The sequence below is a fragment of the Terrapene carolina genome, unplaced genomic scaffold (assembly GCF_002925995.2).
Source record: "Terrapene carolina triunguis isolate 2854851 unplaced genomic scaffold, T_m_triunguis-2.0 Scaffold33891, whole genome shotgun sequence".
Lineage (NCBI taxonomy): Eukaryota > Metazoa > Chordata > Testudines > Emydidae > Terrapene > Terrapene triunguis.
In genome coordinates this window covers 6503437-6527345 of record NW_020698242.1, presented here as the reverse complement: position 1 = coordinate 6527345, position 23909 = coordinate 6503437, and the positions used below count along the sequence as shown (strand labels likewise).

General features: G+C 42.8%; 1 protein-coding gene across 2 annotated transcripts in view; it reads right to left on the bottom strand.

Moving 5' to 3' along the window:
- LOC113405000 (C-Maf-inducing protein) overlaps positions 1-18010 on the bottom strand; it is a 164297-nt gene extending 146287 nt beyond the window's left edge. For both annotated transcript variants that reach the window (XM_026663628.2, XM_026663629.2), the window contains exon 1: positions 17670-18010. In XM_026663628.2, coding sequence (XP_026519413.1) covers positions 17670-17966 — 297 coding nt within the window. In that variant the 5' untranslated portion in view covers positions 17967-18010. The remainder of the gene's footprint in view (positions 1-17669) is intronic.
- Between the last annotated feature and the right edge of the window lie 5899 nt (positions 18011-23909).

The window sequence follows — 23909 nt, the reverse complement described above, 5'->3', positions numbered from 1 at the left end:
AAAAAAAAAAAAAAAAAAAAAAAAAAAAAAAAAAAAAAACCTTGCAGCAGCAAGTCACAGAGCCCAACTTCATGAGGCTCATACTACGACATGAGAAATGGTAGTATAGACATTCCCATTCAGGCTGGAGCTGGGCTCTGAGACCACTACCCTCCCCCCCCCACCCCGTTCCAGGATTCAGAGCCCAAGCAGGAATGTCCACACTGCTATTTTTAGTGCAAACCTGAGTCTGTAGACCCAGGCTCAGACTCACTGCCATGGGTGTTTTTTGCACTGTAGACAGCTGCCTCCCCAAGTGAGGGCAATGAGTAAAATCACCTGACAAGGGGGATAAAAAAGAGAAGTCCTGGCAGTGGAAGAGAGTTTCCTTCTGAGTGTGAACTGGTTGCTGCAAGCATGGAAACAAAAGCCCGAGAGGGCTATAGGGGAGTCCAGGAGCAGGGCAGAAGATATACTGGTCTTTGATACTCTGGAAGCGATGGGTTTTTGGGGCTTAGACAGAGAGCCAAGTCACCTTTCTTGCAAGTCTGCCAAACTCCTTAGGCCAGTGGGAATCCACCTGTTCACAGGTTTACACTTTACACATTTCCACTTAAACCTCCTGACACCACTTTGGCAATGTAAAGTGGCCTTAGTGCAAACAAGGATCCAGCCCCAGGAACTGATAGGCCCTATGAAAGTTGTGCTGAGCTATTAGAAATGCCTTAGGTTAGTAGATAAGCAGAGTTTGGTAACACATCTTAATGCAGATATAAGTAAGCCATGTAGTATTTGAATTTGTCAATACTTCATGGGCCTGAATCTCCTGCACCCTGAGCAGTAATTTACCTCAGGCAAAGTGGATGTAATATGGCATCAAACCAGCACGGTAGCATTTTACACCCACTTTGGTGGAGTCAGACTTCAACTACTCTTAATCTAGCTCATTTTTAAAAAAACAATATCAATAAATGATCTCTTATGTTAAAGGCTGCACAAAACCATTAAAGCAACAACAACACAGCCAATATCAACCATCCTCAGCTAGGAAAATGAAGTTTTGCAGACCCCAGTCCTGCAGGAGAATCCATTCCATCCACCTCACCTTGCAACAGTTAGGCCCAATACAAAACTGTATGCCCTTCCCATCCCCTGCCCCCATAACTGAGGCCAAACTGCAAAAAATCTAGATTTCACTTCCTGCCACTGAACTTTAGGGGGAGGGCAAGGATGTTTGGACTCTCAGTTGTGGTTTGAGCCCATCTGCACTCTTCAAGTATAAACGTTTTCATTGAAACCAGACTCATCCTGCACAACCATTCATTTAGTGAGCTCATCTGCGAGAGACACAGACTGGCACATTTCTATGACAACCAAAAAAAAAAAAAAAAACTTGGCACAAGCTAAGCAGCTTTTTAAAGCCTTCCCATTGTTCCAGAGGCTGCTTTCACTTCCTCTTGTACCTACAGCTATCTCAAATGTATCGCACAAAACATAATACCTTCATGAAATGGCCCCATTTCTTTCAGGATTAAAAAGAAGATATTTATATAAGGTTCTAATGTGGGGAGAGAAGCTTTCAGATGGGGGGAAAAAATACCTACTAACAGTAGAAGCTCCTATCTAATCTGAGTCTGAATCACAGACACACACACACACCCTGCTGAAGAAGGAACAATCCAAACAAAGACAAGGTCAGACAACCACAAAAGCTCAGAAAGTATTATTTTTCTAAAGCAGGATCTCTGCTAGGAAGGATTCCAAAAAGCCCCTTTTTTCAAAAGGAATCCAAATGGCTGATCTTGGGGGCAAGGGTGGGGACAGGGAGGGAGAATCTGTGCATTAAAGGCAAAATGTACTGATTTCTGCCCTTTCAAAAAGTGCCCTTTTTAAAAATCCAGCCATTTCCCTAAAAAATTCTTCTGCTTTCCGGGCCCAAATCTGATCATGCTTCCCTTGGCATTACACTAATGATACTAGTGATGAGCACTGTTGGAACTGGGATCATTATTAGCACGATAGAACTGGGATAAGATTCTGACCCTCTAGGCCTTGAGATTCTCTTGCTGTCTTCACTGCAAAAATAAAAAAGTGCGTGTTTACACTCAGATAGCTAACTAAATACAATCCTAGTGGAGACAAGACATAAGCAGAGTTTACCTCTAGTGAAATTACCAGAGCTAGTCAAAGTCAACCTTCTACCTTTCACTGAGGCTACTTTACTAGTGTCATGGAGGTAAAAACTATCCATGCCTTATCTCCACTAGATAGCTATCTTGAGCAAAAAAAACAAAAAACAAAAAACACACCCCTATTTTTTGCACTGACGACACAGCCTCCATACATTCAACCAGTATTTCTTTTAATTAAAATACATCTGTTTAAAAATACACACACTAAGGTGGTTCAGAGCTGGAAAAATAAAAGTCAGATTTCTGACATACGCTGTAAACAAATGCAAAATCTACATTGTGCTTATGTCTGTTATTACGTCTTCTCAGGTCAATGACTGCCAGTCACCAAATTCACTAATTATAAGTAGTTAGGATTGTTAGTACTAGAGGTACAGACACCAACTCACTGATGCTGCAGAACGCATTCCCAACAAAAGGAAAACATGCTATGAATAAAAGCAATGGAATGGGCGCACCAGCAGCCACATGGGCAAAGCTATTAAAGATGCCAGAAGAATAATTTTAGTTGTTTACTCCCACTCAATTCCTCAACCCATTTTTAGACTTGGACACTCTGCTAGGATCTTCCTCTAATGCTCTTTGTGTTCACAGTAGCTGGGACCACAAGATCACAGTAATAATGAGACACTCGGACAGAGACAAGATTTTTTGTTTAAATCCTAGAAGTCTCCAGTGCTACATTTTCTGTCATGGTCAGTTTTTTCTACTCAAATCATTTAAAGGCTCTCCAATCACATGTGTACTGCACCCATCAACTCAAAGATTTTCATCTTGACAGTGCTTTGACTTGATCTTTCACTTCCAAGTCATTTTAGTTAATTTGCTTCATGCCTTTTTTCCCCCCACACAGGATTCAGAGGACTGAGACACTGCCAAGCTGAGTGAGATATTCCCAAAGGCATAGATGAAGGAAAACTCAGTTATAAGTGAATCTAAAAGGTACCTTAAAAGGAAAAAAAATTAGCCATCTTGCCACAGACTACGATATGCTGATACAGGCTCATGGTGAATAACTCTTACTTTAAGAGTTGTGCTATTGAAACCAATGGGACCACTCATGGAGTCAGCTGCTAAGATAGAAATAGATATCAGAATCTGGCCCTAAGATTTCAGTGATCCTCCCAATAATCACTAAATGGTAGATAAGGTCATAGCGGCGGGAGACACAAACTCCTTTATTCTGATCAGGTCAAAGTGATCACAGAATGGACCACAGGCTATATATGACAGTCAGCTTTTGCCCAGATTTATACCCTGACACTTACCCAAGATGTAGGAAATCCTTTTCTAACTAAACAATGAAATCCACAGTAACACAATGACACCTTTTTAAACAAGTAGCTATTACAGAGGAACCACTTTCCTGTGCAATGTTTCTAATGTAATAAAACTGCCACGGATAAAAAGTTCCAGTTGTGAACCTCAGGTTGGAAGAGCTTTCCTAAAAGGTCATGTTATAAATTATGGCAAATGCCAAGGGACTCATTATGCCGTGGTTTTCATCTGGGTATGCAAAGGGTGAGGCAGTTGGAGATGCAGACACTTAGAAAAACATTTTCAAAAAGCAGCCACTGCCTGTGGGTGTCCAACTTGAGACACCTTGGGCATGATTTCCAGAAGCGCCAGGCACCCTCACCTCCAGCTGACGAACAGGCATGCTGGGGCTGCTGTGTTTGTTCTGTGTACGGGATGCACTGAAACTACCCACTTACATATTCAGGATATATCACATTCGGCAGACTTGCGCCTTGTAGAGACACACACTTCACCTCACACAAGCCAAGGAGCACTACATTACATTTACAGCTCTAGGCAGGGTTCCCTATACCTGGCCTTGCCTCACGGATGTAAAGATATGCCACTTCATCTGAGAGCTATGTAATCCAGACAGACAGCAATCAGCTATAAACAGGAAGCATCCCTCCTCCTGCTGCACTTCACTACAGAAGTAGGCAGCAAAGAGCTCACATCTGTACCCTCCAAAATGCATTTCTTTATGCAGCTGCTTCTATAAATAACGGCTGACATACGGTGACAGGTTCATAGAGAAACTAGGTAACCTATCCCCTGTATATATTCGTAAATTTCATCTTATATTTATGAGAAGTGCCTCTGATCTCTATAAAAGGAAATAAGGCTTCCAATGTACTGATGAAGAAGACACGTGACATGACATTAAGAAGTTAGTGCATCCCTTAAATTATTGCATTATACATGGAAGAGACTTCCAGGAAATTATGTGCAGCTACAAAAGTCCCTCTTCCCATTGCAGGTCCCTAAGAATGACTCGCCTCTCACACCGCATTTTAGCTTGCAGGCAGATAGTTAAGGACTGTTCTAAGTGGATTTCTCTCCCTTGGAGCCGGTTAGTTAGACTAGATTGGAAACAAATTTGAAACTATTGCCATGATTATCTTAGGGTTATCTTATTTTCTGCAGAAGACCAGCCGCAGGCTTTAGAAAAAGGACTTTCTTTCACCTCCCCACACTTTGCACTAACTAGCCATATGCTAAAGGAGATGCCGCCCCTCCCCCACACAGAGAACCACTAAAGAATTTGAGGCAGTCCAAGTGGAAGGTGAGAGGAGATCATAGCATTTCCCCCCAATCAGTTCTTCTGTTCTGCCTGTCCATATCTCATGGACTAGACACACACATCTTAGGACCGGAGAATCAACAAAATTACCCCCAAATTGCAGTGCCACATGAGAGACTGAGTAAATTCCTTCAGCCAGTGAGAGGCCAGCTCCTTATACAGTAGATTGCTGGGATAGCAGAGTAGCCACATAACCAACACTAAGCATGGAAAAAGAGCGCTTTTGCTCAGGACACCAAAAGCATCACCTTGACTTCCCTTTGCCACCTTAGGAGCCTGAGCAGTGAAAAATCTCATGTTGCTGTCAAAGTGAGACCTATCCTATGGGGAAGCACCCGACTGCCTTAGAAGTCACCCCACAACCCACCCTCCCTTTCTACCAAGATCCTGTGAAAAGAAGCAAAGTCCAAAGGACAACGTGAACAATTTTAAAAAACAAAACCATCCAACAGAGGAAAGCCACAGAACCATCTAGGCCCCATTTGTGTCATTCTAGGGAGCAACGTGATGTGAAATATTATGCTGATTAAGTACTACCTAATCAACAGTCTATTCACATCAGTACAGAGACATCATCCCTGTCTACTGCAGTTCACATGCAGTGCTGTCCAACTGTATGAAGGTTCTTCTTTGTTTTGAGAATCCCACACACACACACCCCACATGGGATCATGCAGGCAGTCCTCAAGTGGTCAGATAAAGGTTGTGACCTGGGTCTTTATAGCTATTCCATGTTAATCTGCACACTGAGCATATATCCAGCTAATGCCCCATGTATAGATCACTAGGTTATTGACTGGTGTGGCCATTGGGAGTGAAATGCACAAACTCCTGACTGCACAGTTAAAGTTTTGTGCGCTTTCACTTGTACATGCACGTCTTTTTTTTTTTTTTTTTTAAACAGGTCAATCTTAGCATAAACAAAGAGTAATCACACACCTTGAAGAGAAACTCAGGTCACTGGGCCCAGGAACATACAGTAGCTAATGTTGAATGCATTTACGTTAGTGCTAACTACAATGCAAACATGGCAAGAACTTTTCACAAACATGTGCTGCAAAAACAGGAAGTGAATGGGAAAACTTCACAGTGTTTGGAAACAGCACAGTTTTTTCTTACAAATGCAGAAACAGTCTGGCAATCTGAAAGCTGAGCACAGCAAGAATCTCAGATCAGTAACAAGAGTCACGACACCAACTTACAAGACCTACAGGTACAGACTGTACAGTCAGAAAAACACACAGACAAGTTTATGTCCCTCACCTCTGCAGAGAATTTGACAAAGAAAAAAAAAAACAGCCTTTACAAATTCCATTATTAAACATAGACAATGCAATAAAACACCGCAGCTTTATCTTAGCCTTCGAATGATGGAGAAAAAATGGGTATGATAAATCAGAAAGCATGAGACAATACAGGCAACCCACCAATTTAAATACAAAAAGAATTAAAAATCGAGGCCAAAAGTTCATTAACAAGGGAACACACATACAGATACAGGCCCCATCACACTGGGACTCGCACCAGAAGGCCATATTTACACCATGGTAAGAACCTATGCTGTATTAAAGCCCCTACAAATCTTTTTACACAGATCAGTCGAAGGTTCTTGAATCACAAGAACACTTCAACCATCAACTCAAAGACCTCTATTTTCATATAAAGAGGGTGCTGACCTGATCTCTAACTGCCAGCCATTTTGTTTAATTTGCTTCATGATGATTTAAAAAAAAAAAAAAAAAAAAGCATACAAGTCCATACAGCTTCAATAGCACCAGAAAACTGCATGGCAGAGTGGGTTGTCCTTGTGGGGCACAGATGAGGCAGGACCTGTTCGGATCCTCAGCTAGCGTATATCCACTCACTGGAACAATGCCAGTTTACACCAACTGAGAATCTGACCTATCATCTACATTTAGCCAGATGGGCACCAGCTAGGAGCTCAGTATCTCTCCCCAGGCCTTCTGTCTCCAGTAGAGACCAGTTTATACACAGTCAAACCCCACCCACGTTGGTTGGCTTCACCATATTTAAAAATGGGTTAGCCTGAAAGAGTTCAACCCTAGATACTGCTCCGATGGGAACATGAGGAATGGCTTGCCGTAGATTAGACAAAACCACTTTGAGCAAGGCCAGAGATAAAAGGCATCCAGAGAAAGCAATTATTAATCAGGTGCCTAACATGCCAGTAGATAAAGGCGAGAATAAGGAGGCAGTCTCACCATTAGGGTTTGCAGACAAACCCTGCGCTCTGAGACCACAAGCATTATCACTCCTCTTACCTTCAACGTTTAGTACAAAAGTGTACATACGGCAAAGAGTATTTCATTTGAATTTCAACTTGTTACTTTTCTGCAGTTGATGAAGCATGAAACAAGTCACCCAAAATGCATTTTGTAACTCTAGCAGATGTGTTTCCCATCAGAATAGAGACTCTTTGGCTGCATCTGCATTTTCATCTTCAGCAGAAGAGGAGTTCTGTTCCAGCGGATGTTTTAAATTTTTCTCAATGGTCACATTATTTGGTTGGAAACCAGACATGTTCTTCGGTGCCAGGACTCTGCACAAACCATTTACTCCTCTGGGAGAGGAGGAAGAGTCTGCATTGTATTTCTGGAAACCATGTTACTCTCTATTTCAATCCTAACCTCCCCTCCCAAATCGTAGTGAAGGATAAATTAGAGAACTTGAGAGTGAGAGAGAACCCCGAAGAGTGGGACCGGGGGCGGGAGGGGGAGGAGGAGAGGCAACAAACCAACAATAGAAAGATTAATATTTTGCACCTACAGAGCACCTTTCATCAAAACACCTCATTTCCACACACTGAGGGAGGAAATTTGCTGCTTGTATTTCATAATACAGCTCAAAGCCATAGTATCCCAGAGCAGTTCATTAGTCATCCTTTGTTTACTCCTGAGGGAATTCAGCGCCAAAAAATTAAGAATTCTGCACCAAAAAATGACAAATTCTGCATATTTTATCAAAACACAATATAATCACACCATTTTCAATTATTTTGGTAATTTATACCAAAAATTCATGAGATTGGCTTAAACGTGATGAGTTTTAAAAAATAATATATTTGAGGTTCTTTATTTATCTGCCTTCTGGTTTCTTGGTTCATGTTTTTAAGCTTTTCTCCACCACTACAAGAGCTAGGAACTTACTTTCCAGAGAATCTCATCAATCTCTCAATCCCAGCAGCTGGGCTTTAAGGAAAACATCACACCATGAGACTCATGATAAAACTGCAAGATCTGGCAATACTGGAAGCTCTGGGCAAGGGTGTGAGAACCAGAAAGGGACCCTACCAGGCTAGTTTCATTGTCCAAGCTGATTGAAATGCAAAAAGCAAACAGCATCGGTGGAAAAACCAATCAGATGTTTAGGCTTGGCCCTAATGCAAAGGCACTGGGGAGGGGAGAGAATGGAGGGACCCTTCCCACTTTGTGCATCCCATGCAAGGGCCAAACACAAGAGCATTCCCTGAGCATGGAGGCTACTCCCACAAAGGAAGCAGGATCCTGGCCCTACCCCACTCATCTCAGCTAGACAGCAAAAGGATGGCTGCAGGCTGTATCATCCTCCCATGCTCCAGGGAGCTGGGAGTTGCACCTTTAGAGGCACAATCCATGCACAAGCTGCTCCTTGGGGCAACATGCCTGAATGTCACCATCAGGCCTTTAAAATGCTGTCTGTGCTAACAATGCACGAGCTCTAAAACGCAACGGGAGTGAAAACGGCGAGGACACGTTTTATACACGTAAATGCATGGGCAAGTACAGATTTTAAATTGGCAGTATACTCAGAAGACATGACACAAAGGGACAGAGGTGAAAGTGGCGGTGAGGCTGAAGGTGGCAGGATGCTTTCGGGAACTTTGAATGAGGAGGATGTGTTCGCAATACCACATTCTGACCCAGAGTCACTCAGGGAAACACCAGAACCCATTTCACTGAATCACAGACACAGGTTCAACAGATCAGTTCTTCTCTCTGCTTTCTTCCTTCCCCTCAAGATACAGCAAATCATGGCAAGGCTCATTGGGAGATTTTCCCCTTCCTCTCTCTGCCCCCAGGTTTTTATTTGCTTGGGTTTGAGAACGGATCAAAAAAAACTCACTGTTTTGTAGTTATGTTCATTACCCGTGTACCACAATCCTGTTTAACGAATATTAATACATTTCAACAAATCATGCATATGCCCCCGAGGTGCTGGCCCTGCTCCACTGGGCTCAGTGGTTCATGAAAAGGATCACTGCGGTCAGCACTGGCGGCGCGTACTACTCTGTAGGAGCCCATGGGACAGAGACTGATTAGCCCCGGCGCAGGAGTGGTCGTTTCTTGTGTTTTCTTCCCAGCTTGCTACACGTGAGTAGGGCTAGCCACAACCACGCCCTCAATCTGTGCCCTGCCATAGGGCTGTACGCTCCCAGCCATTTCATGCTAAATGTGTTTACAGACGGATTGTGTCAGGCTGGAAGGCTTCAGGTGAGCCCCTCACTGATAAGATGGCCAGTTATCCAAGGGAAGGCTGGAACCTCGCTGCTCAGCACAGTAGACATCTGATCATCAAAGAGCAGGACTCGGGCTCTATCTGCACAGAGGTAGGTGAGCCTCACCAGTACTTGAAATCAGCCATGTCCACCAACCAGAAGAGGTTCCTTTGATAGAGTTCTGCCCATGAACATTTTAATGAATGTTTTTGGCTCTATCTGGGCATTGCACTTTATCAAGCTGCAGGCCATTCACACATGAACAATCCCCTCCTTGCATTACTTTATTAACATCAGTGGAGTGACACCAAGGGTGAATTTGGCTATTTTCGGTTTGGATCTTATTCATTAGCATAGGTCACAGGCAGTCCTTGACTGACCGATCCTATCACCTATCCCAGATGACCCAGGGAGTCAACCCAAACCAGCAGATGCCTTATTTGGTTTCTCAGAGAGAGGAGCTCTCTTGAGTTGAGCTGCACTCCAATTCAGTTAGAAAAGTCTGATTAAAATAGCCTTTACGCCTCCTAGCTCTTGTACCTGACTCTCCAGGCTCCAGCCTCTTTGCATAATTCCCCCGTTTTTGTGAACTGTCCCATTCGTTACACGCCAGTTTTAATACAGAAACATTCAAGGAGATGACTGTTCCTTTGCTGCATCAGAGTGCATGACTGCCAACTGCAAACATTCAAAAATTGTGAGCCAGGCCTCAGTAAATCATGAGATTCATTTTAAAATGAATTTGGGGGAGGGATTATTTGGCATCTGTTTTTTGAGCCTTTAGGGCTCATGTTTTCACACGTTTCTCCTCAACCCCAAGAGTTAAGAATTTACTAGTCATCGATATGTTCGGTTACAATGTTGTTTTTTTTGTTTTTTTTAAAAGACTGGTTCTCTCCCCCTTCCCCCCCATTTCTTGCCATCAGTCTATATGCCACAAACTAATATTAATCTGGCCAAATCCCAGATACGCTATATTTAATGAGTGTTTGCGGGTGCGCGCGCAGGTATGTTCTATACATATTACATGTATGTTTACATAACTCATCTACAGATATGCATACATGTGTTCTAATGCATATAGAATTATACACTATGCACGTATATAGATAATTACACCACATACATACACAGTAAAGTTGCAACACTAACCAACAAGCCAAAATCTGGTTTCTCAACTATCACCATGAAGTCTTTTCTTTCATTCTTTACCTGGAATAAAGAGTTCTGCAGTCCTAAATGAGGTGTGCTTTAAGCGTGAAAAAATAAGGGATTATGAGAGAAAGCATTTTACTGTATCACATATTTAGCATCTGCTAGCATTCATAGACTTCAAAATAGTAAACAGGTTGAATGTAGATTAAAAAAAAAAAAATCTGTGAAATTAATGAGTTCCAGAATCATTCTTCACCGTTGTACTAAATCTGTTTGTCTTTTTCCTCCAGTACTTGTGTGTGAAATCCTGGCCCCATTTAAGTAAATGGGAGTTTTGCCATTGATCTTACCGGGGCCAGGAGTTCTCTCTCTTCTTTGTAGTCCAAACCTATAAACCGATATGGTCATAATGCCAACACAATGACACACATCATCAGATAGCCTTTTAACTAAGCACAAGTATAATATTTAATAAATGTTCTACCAGGGGACCATATTCTGGACTAGATTAGGTAATAGGTTTTTTCCATCACTAGCTGCAACATTCATATTAAAAAGAAAGATGATCTCACAATCACTTGAGGACCTTCTCCTCCAAGGTGCTGAGAACCCTCAATTCCCACTGCAGAATCAGACTTCTGCTCAGTACACAAGGCAACCTGCAAGCTTCCTCCTGGGACCTGTCATTATGTAATGGTTAGCATTGCATCTTTTCTCCAATGATAAATAAGATACATAAAACAGAATGGAATTTATGAGCGCCTTTCTTGCGCATGTCCATGAAAACGTAAAATGTACAAATGAGGATTTTTATGCTACTGGTATTAAAAGAGTTCTCATCCTACTGAAAAAAATATGGCTTCCGGTTGGGAATTGTATTCAAGTTCTATGACAATTCCATGGCAGTAGTGGATACATAGATACCCTGTTTTTTTACTCTTTTGAAGATAATCCCTAAAGCAATGTCTGATGGAGGTGAAACAACTTTTAAAAAATTAACAGTTATGTCTTTAAACAAAGTTATGGCTAAGATAATAATATAAATGGCCTGTCATTTACAGCAGAATAACATCTAACAAATCATTTACAGTCTGCAGGACAGCTGGATTTTTTTTCCAATGCAGATGATGTTATTAGTGAAATATAGAAGGAATACTACTTTGGGCACAATTAGCAAAAACCTCCACATTACCAACGGTTATCTACACATTCCAGAATTAATTTTTTTTTTTTTTTATGAGCCCGAAGAAACTATTCTGATGGCTGATACAGGGCTTAATCATATTGTATGACTAAGAGAACACACCAACATATGCAAGCATGGACAAACATATGCATTACACATTTATGTATAACAAAGGAGAGCATTAATTGGAAATATGAAATATTTTGACTTGCTGCTCTCAGACACATTATTTCATAAGGAAAATTTAATATAGTATTTCATTTTTATGGTGCACTAGAAAATTATTCTCTTAAATTTATTCCCTATCTGTCCTGATTCAGGAGCCAAACTTGCCTTACTTATGTTGGCAGAGTCCCATTGATATCAGCAAACGTACAGATTTTGGAACATGAGGAGGAGTTGGCACTTTCTTACATAGGTGTTGGAACTAGGGGTGCTACAGCACCCCCTGGCTTGTGGCTTGAAGTGGTTTCCATCATATACAGAATTTACAGTTTGGTTCAATGGCTCTCAGCACCCCCACTATACAAATTGTTCCAGCACCACTGCTTACTTGGCTTATCAAGTAACTGTTTATTTTTATTATTACTTTAATTAGAAATTGGGGAACCTGATGGTGTTTGGATTTTAGGAACCCTCTAAATGTGGTTCTGTTTTTAAGCATATTGTGAAACTTTCAAGTTCTGCATAATATTTCCCCCTTGATCAAATTGTTTTTCCAAGGGAAATTTAATTTTTAAAACCATGTTTTTCTAACTAAATGGGAGCCTGTGCTCAAGAAAACAAAAATTCTTTCTTGATAGCAATTCTTCCCTTGATTTTAAGACAACAGAGGAAAGAAAAGTTCAAAAAACATGCAACAGCACAATAGCTTCCATTTGGTCTTGAAAAATGAATTCAAATCTCTGTTCCCCCTTTCCTAATTTCAAGCATATTTTCCTGTACCTGCTTCATTTATTTTCGATCACATATAAACACCTATCTAAGCAGTGAGTGTATATGCAATTCATAAGCTCCCTGGGTGACTATAACTTCCATTCTTCTTTTAAATATATTTCCCACAGAACAGCTCTGAATTCTCTTCAGGATTATTTCCAGTTTTGAATGGGATTGGTTATGTTCCATTATATCCAACCTGCCTGTAAAAGTGAAACTAAAAATAAGTAAGAAATGTATTAAAAAAAGCTACTTTTTCCCCTCAAGGAACTGGATGTTAATGAGTAATTTCATGCTTGCAATTATGCCTTGTCTTCCCAGATGGAATTACTAGGAGTATGTCATACTACAAGAGTGCAAATGAACTGCTTACTTCATCCTCCCCTTTTTTGCTGTATGCATGTATGTTACACGTAAACTCCAGGGACTAAAAACCAATTGCACTCAGAGTAAAATCTGCTAGATTATACTCCAAGCGAAGGAAGAAACCAAATGAAAGGGAAGAGGCAGAAGGGAAAAAAAGAAGACACACAAAAGGGGCAAAGTAGGGAACGGAAAGAGATTCTACAGAAGTCCAGTTAAGACAGGCACCTGAAAACTATTGAAAATTTCATTTTCATCTTTGTACTCAAAATAGTTAATTCTCATTCTCCTCATAATGATTTAGAGAAAAGAGGTTAAAATGGATTATCATTGATCTTTTTTATTACAGTCATTGCCACTAACCAAATAATCCCTACACAAAGGCAGACCCTATTTAAAAAAAAAAATCCCAGAAAGAATATTTGCAAATGCACGGTCATTTAGAGTTTGATAAATGTTTATAAAGCAAACAAACATCATTCCTCCCATAGGGAGAAAGTCAGATTTGTCCCCAAGCAAGTTGTTATCTGGCAAATGAAGTTTGTAAATATTAAAACGTCCTATTGGGACATTTGGCATTGAAAGATTTTAAAAAAAGAAAGAAAGAAAGAAAACTAGCTACAAAGCTGACTGATATAAAATATATATGTATATATATTCCTGCACAGCAGCTGCATAGCCTACACAGGATGTATGTGTATTCATGAAACTATGCCATGTATAAAGCAAATCGTCTGAAGAGAAATGAGAAACAAAACAAACAATGGAAATAAAATACAGATCAGGCAAAATCCCAACATCTACAGGAAGGGCTTTGTCTACCCTACAGATGCTACAGCCGCACAGCTCCAGCACTGCAGCTGTGCCACTGCAGCACCATAATATAGACACTTCCTACAGAGACAGAACTGTTTTTTCCATCATGGTAGTTAATCCAGACCACCAAAAGGTTGTTTCTTCCATCAGCCTAGGCACCGCTACATTGGGAGTTAAGTCAACCTAACTACAGCACTGAAGGGTGCACATTTTTCACACCTTCCAAGAGACAGATAGCTAAGTCAATTTAATTTCTCAGTGTAGACCAGGGTTAAGAGAGTCTCTCCTCTGTAGAACAGAGCACGGTTTTCATGTCTTTACTTTGGTGCTCATGCCAACAATTTATCATAAAATTAATGTAAAGTGATTCCTATTTTTACTTTATACAGGTTAATTATAATTGAAGCATTTACCATTCACAGCGTTGAAAAAATGTATCATGTGATTTTTGTAAACGTTGTGAATTCTGTCACTAAAATAAGATGGCCTAAATATTTCTCTCTTTATTTCCCTGCTTAGTGGATTCTCCAAGGAAAGCTGTCTTCTCAGAGCCAGAATGCATATTTTCCTAATTAAACAATGGAAAAAGTCACCTATCTTTACAAAACAACAGATCCTGGTTTATTATACACATTTCTACATGGAACAGTGTCTATCAGAGGTACAAACAACAGATGGACAATCCAGATGCAAAATAACCCAATGCCTGGACTTGAGTTGGTTAGCAAATAAAAGTTTCTGGGGGTGGATTTCAGTCACATATGTCCCAGGCGATAACAAAGAGGATATCAAATGTCTGTGACTAACAAATATCTTATCCATACCATTTATGTGCAGACCTGGCTAGATCAAGGTTTAATATTTTGGCTGCCCCCACAACTTTTGCTTTCAAACACAAAATACAGTGAGGTTATTTCCTGGTTCAATTTTATTCCTCTTATGTAGGATGCGGTAAAACTCATTGTGCCACAGGATTTGCACAGTGATGATGCGAAGATTAATTAGCGAATGTTTGTAGAGCACTTTGAACATGGAAAGCTGCAAGTGCTAAAGTAGGCCTGTTTTCAGATGTGCTGAGTGCCCACAATGCTGCCTCCTTCAATGGAACCTACAGATGGTTCCCTAGCTCTGGGAAAAAAAAAAAAAAAGTCAAGCCTCTTCTATTTAGATACCCAAGTATGGATTTAAGTGCCTAATTTTAGGCACTCAATATGTTTTCCATTTCTACCTTATCTTGAAACCAACAGTGATTTCTGTTTGAATGGTATACACCTGGCATTTTACAAAAATAAATTTAAATATCCAAGATCAAATGTCTATAAACATGATTGAATACAGATCCACACATTCAGGCAACAAGTACATAATTATGGGGAATATTCTGCTCCCCTTGCTTGGCTGAGTAGTCCCTTGGAAATCAATGAGGCTATCTGCATGCATACATAAGGCAAGCAGGACTTAGCCCTAAACATACTGTATTTACTTAGTAAACTGGCACTGAGAAATGATCATTTCAGGTGCAAGACCTAGCACAAATAAGCACCACTCAACAAAATGGAGCTCCCACAGAAAACAATGAGACCAGCAACATGAGACATTGGTGCATGGAATGACAGAGTGATTTAGTATATTTTTGTTAATTATGCATCTTAAGGAGATAGGATGAGAGAAAACCACGTATTAATTAGAGAACTAGCATAAACTGAATGGGAAATTCTTTCAGAAAGTACTATCCTGGTGTCTGAAATAGAGTTAAAACCTTGCCAGAAAGAAAGAGGTAGTGTGCTTTCTTTGCGCACATAAAAATTAATCTCTGGTGTATTTTTATTTTCTATTTTTTTAAATATATTAAGCACAAATATGATTACCCATATCAATATCAGGTATTACACCTCTTTTTTCCTTTTCAGATAGTATGGCCACTGCAAAGAAAATGCCTTTCGCCATTAGTATTCAACTTCCGCTCTGCCCCTCAGAGTATCTTCACAGAATGATGCAGAACCCAAACTTGTTCTATACTCATGTTTCCTTTGGGGGATTCTCCTTTAATGCTTCATTGCCTATTGCTTCTTTCCTACCAGTAGCTCAGTTTTCAGGGAGAGGTTAATATTCTTCTGGGCATGTGAACATCCTGGATAACTCAATAGAACAACAGAAGATGGCATGGTGGCAGCATATTAGGTACGAAAAAGAACGACATCAGGCCCTTCAGGGTGGGCAGATGGTCTACCTACAGATAACTCCTGTTGATGATCCCGCTTGAGATACTCTGTATGTCAGAATTCTGTGTTAAAGAGACCTTGAACATTTACGTGTGTGCTGACCTCATATAAAGTTACATCCATGTTTGAAATAAACCTTCAAATACACCACTGACTGAAGGAAACTCATCCAAATAGACCACTGATGGACACCCATATAAAGGCTAATTCACAGTCCCACATTGTGAGTTTCCTATCGGAAGGACAGAGTTAAGCCAATATACCTGTTCTATTCTACAGAAGATCCACTGAGGAAAAAGAAGGTATTTACACAAAAATCAAAAAGCCAGAATTAAACCACTATCTACCTAAAGTCTTATATGACTGTAAATACGTGTGTAAACTCATTAAATTTCATTGGTTCATACTGCTGCACCAAATCCCATTGGATCCTTTAAATGTATAGATACCACATGTTTTATATATGTGTAATTTTTTATTACATGTATACACACACACACTCTCCATATTTTTAAGGCTAGTATATATTGCTATATGTATCTTTTGTGTTGGTAATATTTGCTTATAACTTGGTTTTCTACATTGTCCTCAATGAGGGAGAGAAAACCCTAAAGGAGACTACCATATTTCATTCCACTTTGTCAGTGTCTGGATTGGATAGGAGATAGGATAGGATAGGATAAGTGACCACCAAAATCAGAACCAACAACAAGGCCTAGACCAAGAAAGCATATTCACGGTCCATACTAAAAGTATCTGGTTTCTAAATTAAAAGCATCCTGTCTCCCTCCTCCCTACCTCCAACCTTGCCAATACCTCAAATGTCATCTGCAGATTTTAGTTTAGATATTGTTAAAATATCCTAATTTCATATCACTGTCACATTCCCAGGGGACAAAACCATAAAAATATCACACACAGAATAAAAACGAGATTTGCCTTTAAAACACAATAAAATTACAAGTTAGCAAACACTATTTATAGTTGCAAAAAAAAAAAAAAAATTCCCAACAACAGGGTTTTGGACATTGGGGTTCATTCACACATGTGCACACGTGTGCACATATACACATACACACAATCACACACAGAGGGATAGGGAAGAACAGATTCTTTAATTTTTCATTTTCCAGTCCTGTGCAAAGAGAATATTTGTTTTCCATCAGTTACTATGCGTACTTACTTTTCTTTTTACTTTTTTAGTTCAATGAGATTTGCTTTAGTCAAGTTTTTTTTCCCCATGTTATCACAGAACAAAATTATGAATGTAGGCAACTGGGGTTTAAAAAAAAAAAAATTAAGGTAGACCTCTGGTTGAACCCTTCTTCCAACACAGCAAGATTCAGACTTGCCTGGCATTTTTGAAAGCAATATACCATTCTGGTTATACATTACACACATTCAGGCAATTAATTTTAAAAGCCTAACATAGCTATCACCAAGCACTCTATAGTAGGCAGGTTTTTGTAGATTTCCTAACCATCCCCGAGATGTAACTTAACAACATTGATTTTCTAGTAGACTGTAGGTGGACATAAAATTGAGCTGCCTGCGTTGACGAAGAGGCATAGTCAACATTAATCTGACAACAGGGCTGTCTTGTGTTACAGAGCAAACAGAGCCAAGGCATTAAATTCAGCAACGGGGAGCTAGCTCTGTGTTGCAGGACTGGAGTGTGTCCTGCTCTTTGAGGAAGATATGGAGCATGTGAGAACAGGGTACTTACTGTAGCTGAGGCTAAGCTGTTATCTGCCAGGGTTACATGATGAGGCTCCCACCTCCTCAAAAATTTGGAGGTGAGGATCTTGCTAAGAAATGTCCGGGGGTGCCTGATGACACAAACCTGGATGTCCCCCTCTTGCAGCAGTTTATACCTCATGCCATTGCAGTGCAGAAGGGGTCGCCTGCAACGCGCAGCACCCATTTTACTCCCCTCAGTAGCAGACATTTCACCCAGCAGCGGCTTGCTCTCCTCGATCTGTCGGTGATCGCTGCCCCCACCCGAGCTGCCGGTAAAATCCATAGCAGCGTTGGCGTCTTGCTGAACGTCAACCGCCTTTTTTTAAAAAAAAAGGTTTAAAAAAATAATAATAAAAAACCCCCCCCAAAAAAACCGCCGAGGGGAGGAGGAAAAACTGTCCAAGAGGATGGGGGGGGGGAGGGAATGAACCACCCCCCAAACAGGGAAGAAAGCAATTAAAAAAAATTCCTTGTTTCAACTACAACCAGCGCGTCTCTGCCCTCTTGTCAGCGCCGTCCCGGCTTCCTCCGGCGGGCTTCACTGGGCCAGAGCCATGCCCCCGCGGAGCGTGCTCAGCGGGGCGCAGGGGCAGAGCCCGGCACGGGCGCGGGGGACTGACGGGGCAGTTGGCCGCGCGCGCGGAGTGGGGCGGAGGAGGGGAACCCGCCTTGCGCGGGAGCGGGGGGGGAGCGCGGGTCTCTGCCCCGGACCCCCGGCGCGGCGCGTGTGCGGGGGGGCGCGTGCAGCCGGCGCGGAGCGTGGGCATGTGGCTGCGGCGGCCGGAGAGGAGCGGAGTGGCTCCGCCGACAGATTGTTGCAGCAGCAGCCGCAGCGGCAGCCACTCAGGGCGGCTCTGATTGGTCCCCTCGGGGTCATGTGCGGGCCCCCCTCTGACGTCAATGGCCGCCGCAGATTGCGGTACCGTGCGCTGCCTGCTGAAGGCGGCCCGGCCGGGGTGTAAAGGACGGGCGGGGGCACGTGCCAAGCGGCGGCGGGGGGTAGGGCGCGCGCTGTCCCCCCTCAGAGCGGAGCCCCGACGGGGGTGCTGGCTGCAGAGCGCGAGGGGAAGATAATGAGCGGCCCCTTGCCGGGAAAGGGGCGGGGGTGAGAGGGGCGGGGTGGGGTAGAGGGATCAGGGAGGGACGGTTTGGGGCAGGGGGGAGCACAGAGGGAGAGAGGGGTGGGGGCAGGGGGATTGGAGTGGGGGAGGGAGCGGTTGGGGAAGGGGTAAGGGATGGGGGATCGGAGTGGGTGTGGGAGGGGATGGGGTGAGAGGGATGGAGGATCGGAGTGGGGCAGGGGGATCAGAGTGGGGGAGGGAGGGATTGGGGCTGGGGTGAGAGAGATGGAGGGGTTGGGGTGGGGGCAGGGGGATCGGGGTGAGAGGGATGGGGGATCAGGGGAGGGAGGGGTGGAGGCAGGGGGGAGCACAGAGGGAGAGCGGGATGGGGATCGGGGTGGGGGGAGTTGGAGGAAGAGGTGGCATTGGAGGAGCAGGAAGTAAGGGAGGGTTTGTCCCAGAAGAGGCAGGGAGGAGGGGGGGTTAGCATGAAGCTGAGGGACTGTGCTGCCAGAGTAGGCCTAACAACCCCCCTCCCCCTCATGCCAGGCCATCTGTATAGCCACCTTTCAGCCACTGACACTGCCTTGCAACATGAGCCCTGCTGGGTCTCCCCCTTTGGGACAAGTTTGCTGGCCCTTTGTGGGAGACCCTGGCCCCCTCTCTTGAGGGAGGGCTTGCCTCTGTCTGTTTCAGGTAACATACTGGACAAAAGTAAGTCTGTCCATTCCTTTCCCCCCACCCCTTAAATTACCCTTTCAAACAGCACCAGTGCAACACCCCCGTCAAGGCCCTGGGAGATCAGAAACTGAGATAGATACTTTGCCCCCCGCTATGAATGGGCAAGAACAAAGCTGGAGCAGCACAGGGTGAATTTTGAGGTTTCTGGCTTTTGTGTCACCTTGTGTTGCAACCAGCACAGAAAATAGTACAGGAAGCCCGTAACAGGCTGGTTGCGGTCACTGCCATAGTGAGTCTGCTTAGTGGTGTTCTTCCTCCGGTCTCAGGAAAGTTCTGGGAACTGAAACATCACCCAAAGTACAAGACATGTCAGCTGGCGGAGCGTTGAGTCCAGACCCCAACAAGATGGCGCCTAGATACTACGGTGATCAGCATTCTAAAAATATCTCAGCAACATAGAGGGGTAGACGAATGCTTAAATAATAAATAACCCCTCCTAAGCCCCATTTTTTTCCAGCAGCCATACAGCCTCAGAAGCAGCTGTCAAATGGCTGCTAACAATAGGCTTGAGAAAGCCACTCTGGAAAAAAAGAGGAACTCTCCAGACCTTCTTCCCTCTCTTTAAACCAACCTACTTTGAGAGAGAGAGAGAGAGAGAGAGAGAATGTTTTCACCCCTCAGCTCATAGAGAGCAGAGAAGCGATGAGGTGAGCTCCCCCTTGCTTCCGCTCACCCTATGCTTAGAGATTGTTCAGGCACATAGTAAGAGACAGCCCCTGCAGTAAGTGCTTGCAATCTAAACAGACTAGACAGACAAAGCTCAGAGGAGGCAGAGTATGTCTATGCTGCAATTAGACTCCCGCAGCTGACCCGTGCCAGCTGACTTGAACTCTTGGGGCTCAGGCTGTGGGGCTGTTTAATTGCAGTGTAGATGTTCCGGCGTGGGCTGCAGCCCAAGCTGTGGGACCCTCCTTGTAGGGTCCTACAGCCCAGGCTCCAGTCCAAGCCCAGACATCTACACTACAATTAAAAAGCCCCGCAACTTGAGCCCAAGTCAGCTTATCCAAGGTCACACAGTAGGTCAGTGCCAGAAACAGGAATAGAACTCAGGTCTCCTGGTTCAATACCCTATCTACTAGACCACATTGCCGGTTTCCAGTGGTGTCAAACCTGCACTTCAGAAATCACTAAAATTCACTTTAAAATAAAAAAAAAGAAAAAATTGCTTAATGAAAGAAGTAATGGCCATGAAAACAAGGATAGCCCCACCCCATCCAGCCTAATTAAGATGCCCTAAATACATTCCTCTTTTGCAGATACAGAAGCTATTTTTTCCCCCTTCAGGCTAATTCAGTTGTGATGTGTATTGTTAACGGAGAAGTTCATCTTCTCAGCTCTAAGCCGACAAAGTGAGGCTGACCCACAAACGCCACCCTTTGCATATTTCTGGCTAGGAATCCAATCTTAAACACACTTTTCATGCACTTCCACTACTTAGTCTCTTGGCTGTCTATGTTCAAGTCCATCAAGTGTTCTGAACAAAGTCCCTCCTCAGTGCCAAAACAGAAGCACTGGCATCACATGCCTTCTTATGCTTGGTAGCACCCATTAATAACCGTGTGTTAAAATAAAAACAATGTGAATTCTAGAGGAAAGAAAGACAGGAAATCCATGGGCACTTCTGGCTGCCAATAACCCAGGTTGTATAGCAATGGGGGCTTGGAAAACCCATGAAAAACACTTGAGATGCCAAAACCTACACAGCAGAAAGTACTGCCTTCAGGCACCTCCTGTGAAAGCAAACCCAGGGCAGGCAATGGCACCACATCACAAATTAAATTGGGGAAGGCAAGGGGAGAGAAAGGAGTGACTATAACAGAAGCAAGATATAAAAATGCACATGCCTCAAGAAGGGTTTTACCCCAGTTGGGTTTGCAATGCACTTGCATAGGTGACAAAAAAAGAGATTAAAACATTGCTCATTTGTTCAGTCCATCCTAATTAATTTTACAGGAGGCTACAGTGTTAACAGATGTTCTGACAAACTCTTAGCCACAGTCAGCTCAAGCGGGTGGGGGAAATCCACTCTTACTATCTAGAGCCTGGAAATGTCTGTTGTCAAAGGGTAACCAGTTTGTGTTAGCCATAAAAGGCAGATAGAGGCTGGCTGGCCAGAGCCCAGAGCTGTCTTTGCAGGGATGTGAGCTGGTTTTTTGAGCAAAGGACTGAGCACCAGGAATTCCCAAATGGTGATTTGGTCTGTCCATCTAGGTTCTGCACAGCACAGCTCCCTGTAATAGCTGATCCTTTAACCAAATTGCTTCTGTTCTGCCTCAGTTTCCCCACCTGTTAGATGGGGATAACAGAACTTCTTACCTCCCTTACAAGGGTCCTGTGTGGCTTAATTATTTCATTAGTCAATGCTTGTCAACTGCCATTTTTGACTCAGAGCAAATCCCTGCTTGAGTCAATTCATTGTCACAACAATGCTGTACTGTTTTAAATGTTTTGAAATTATTCTTTTGATGAATTCCCCAATTTCAGAGATTCCACTGAATGCATGAAGCATCCAACAGTGCACCGTTACCAGAGATTTTAAGGGTCCTGAGGGTCGAAGTTTGTTTAAAATCACAGTCATCATAATCCCAGAGTGCCAACAAACCTTATCAAGATCAGGGTTCAGAATTTAACTTGAAACAGAATCAGCTACCCAGGGGAGAAAGGTGGAAACTACATTGTTTGGGACATTTGAAACTTGACCAGCTAGTCCTGGAAAAATGTCCTGTGGGGCACAATCCTGCACTGCCTTGGGGAGATGGACTAGATCTGGGGTTCTCTGACTGCAGACAACTGCATAAAAGTAAAACACTCTTGTAGAATCACCTCCCTTTCCCAACTCTAATCACTTTCTGTTTGGTTCTCAAAATATTTAATTCTGCCACAGGTAAATCACAGCATGGAGGTAGCAGGACTAGATGAACTAAAACAGATTATTTCCCATCTCTGATGAGTATGATTCTCCTGCTCTTAGCTTCCAAAATGCTATTAGTTTGTTTTGTGTATTTGGTCTCTGTGGTCTCCACTTTCCTGGCTAGTACAGATAGTGCTAAACAGCCAGTTGCAATCCAGTTCCAACTACTCAGAGTCAGTATACGCTTGAGTTACAAACCCATCTTTGTTTCCCTGCACACAGGATCCATACTCTCAACTGCTTGATTCAATACAAACAGGATTTTCTTTCTATCTACAGCCTTGATGGTCCACTTCTCCCTCTACCCTACTCCCCCATCATCCCAAGTGCCTGGGAAAAGACCCCACCCCAACAAAATTCATAAAGCTGCCACCTTATCCTCCTTTAAATCCCTCATGAGTACTTACCTTTGCTATAGTGCCTGCAAATCACTCCTGCCTGGCATTGGTTAGGCAAGTGACATGCTGCGACTTCTGCTTTTCTGCTAAACTTTGTTCATGTTATTGTTATCTCACTCTTCCACCCCACCCCCCACTCTGTCTTTTTCATCCACCTGTCACATCTTGTCTGTCATGTAGATCATGAGCATTCTGGGGCATGGACTGCCTTCTTTTTACATGCCTGTATAGCACCTACCACCATGGGGCCTGATGTTTGATTGTGCGTAGGAACTACTGTGATACTAATAATATATACAAATAAGAATGCCAAGAGAAAATACTTGTGAGACAGAGCTATAAACCCAGCTCAGCAGGAGAAATGTGTGAAATGTCACTAAAACAGAAGAGGTCCAACAATAGAAAAAGAGGAATAGCACAAGGGGGAGAATTTCATCTTCACAGGCTGAACTGACACGGTGGGGAAGTGAGATTCCAAGAGGGGGAAATGCTGAAGGATCCAGACTTTTTATGAAAGATCAGGAGAAAAACAGACTGGGAAAAGGGGAAGAAGAAGGTGGAGATAGTGGGGCTATTAATCTCAGATAGCGTGGCGATGGGGTGCCACAGAAGAGAGGATAGAATGACACCACTGATTATTAATTATATGTATTAAATATCTATATTATGTAGATATTTGCACCTGTAATAAAAAGTGTGATGCACAGAAGTAAGTCAGAACTTCACTTCCTCTCCTCAGTCACATGACATGGGTCAGAGTTAGAAAAGACTGTGTAGACTCCTGTCCTATGGCAGGATGCATTATGCACTGATTGGGGCATTGTACTAAGCACTGTATTTATACTATACAGACAGAGTCCCAGGCCCAAAGAGTTAACCGTCGTATGTGTACACAGCAAAAGCTGTGCATGGACTAGCCTATCTGACCTAGTTTGAGTCCAACTAGTGCAGGTAACAATAACAGTGTCAGTGAATGCAACACAGTGCAGGCTTTAGAGTACACTAACAAAGCAAGTATGTACCCAGGATCACACGCCATTGTACTACTCATGCTGAAACCCACACTCCACTGGCATCATTGCTGTTGTTACCCACCCTTGCTAGAGTCAAGCTAG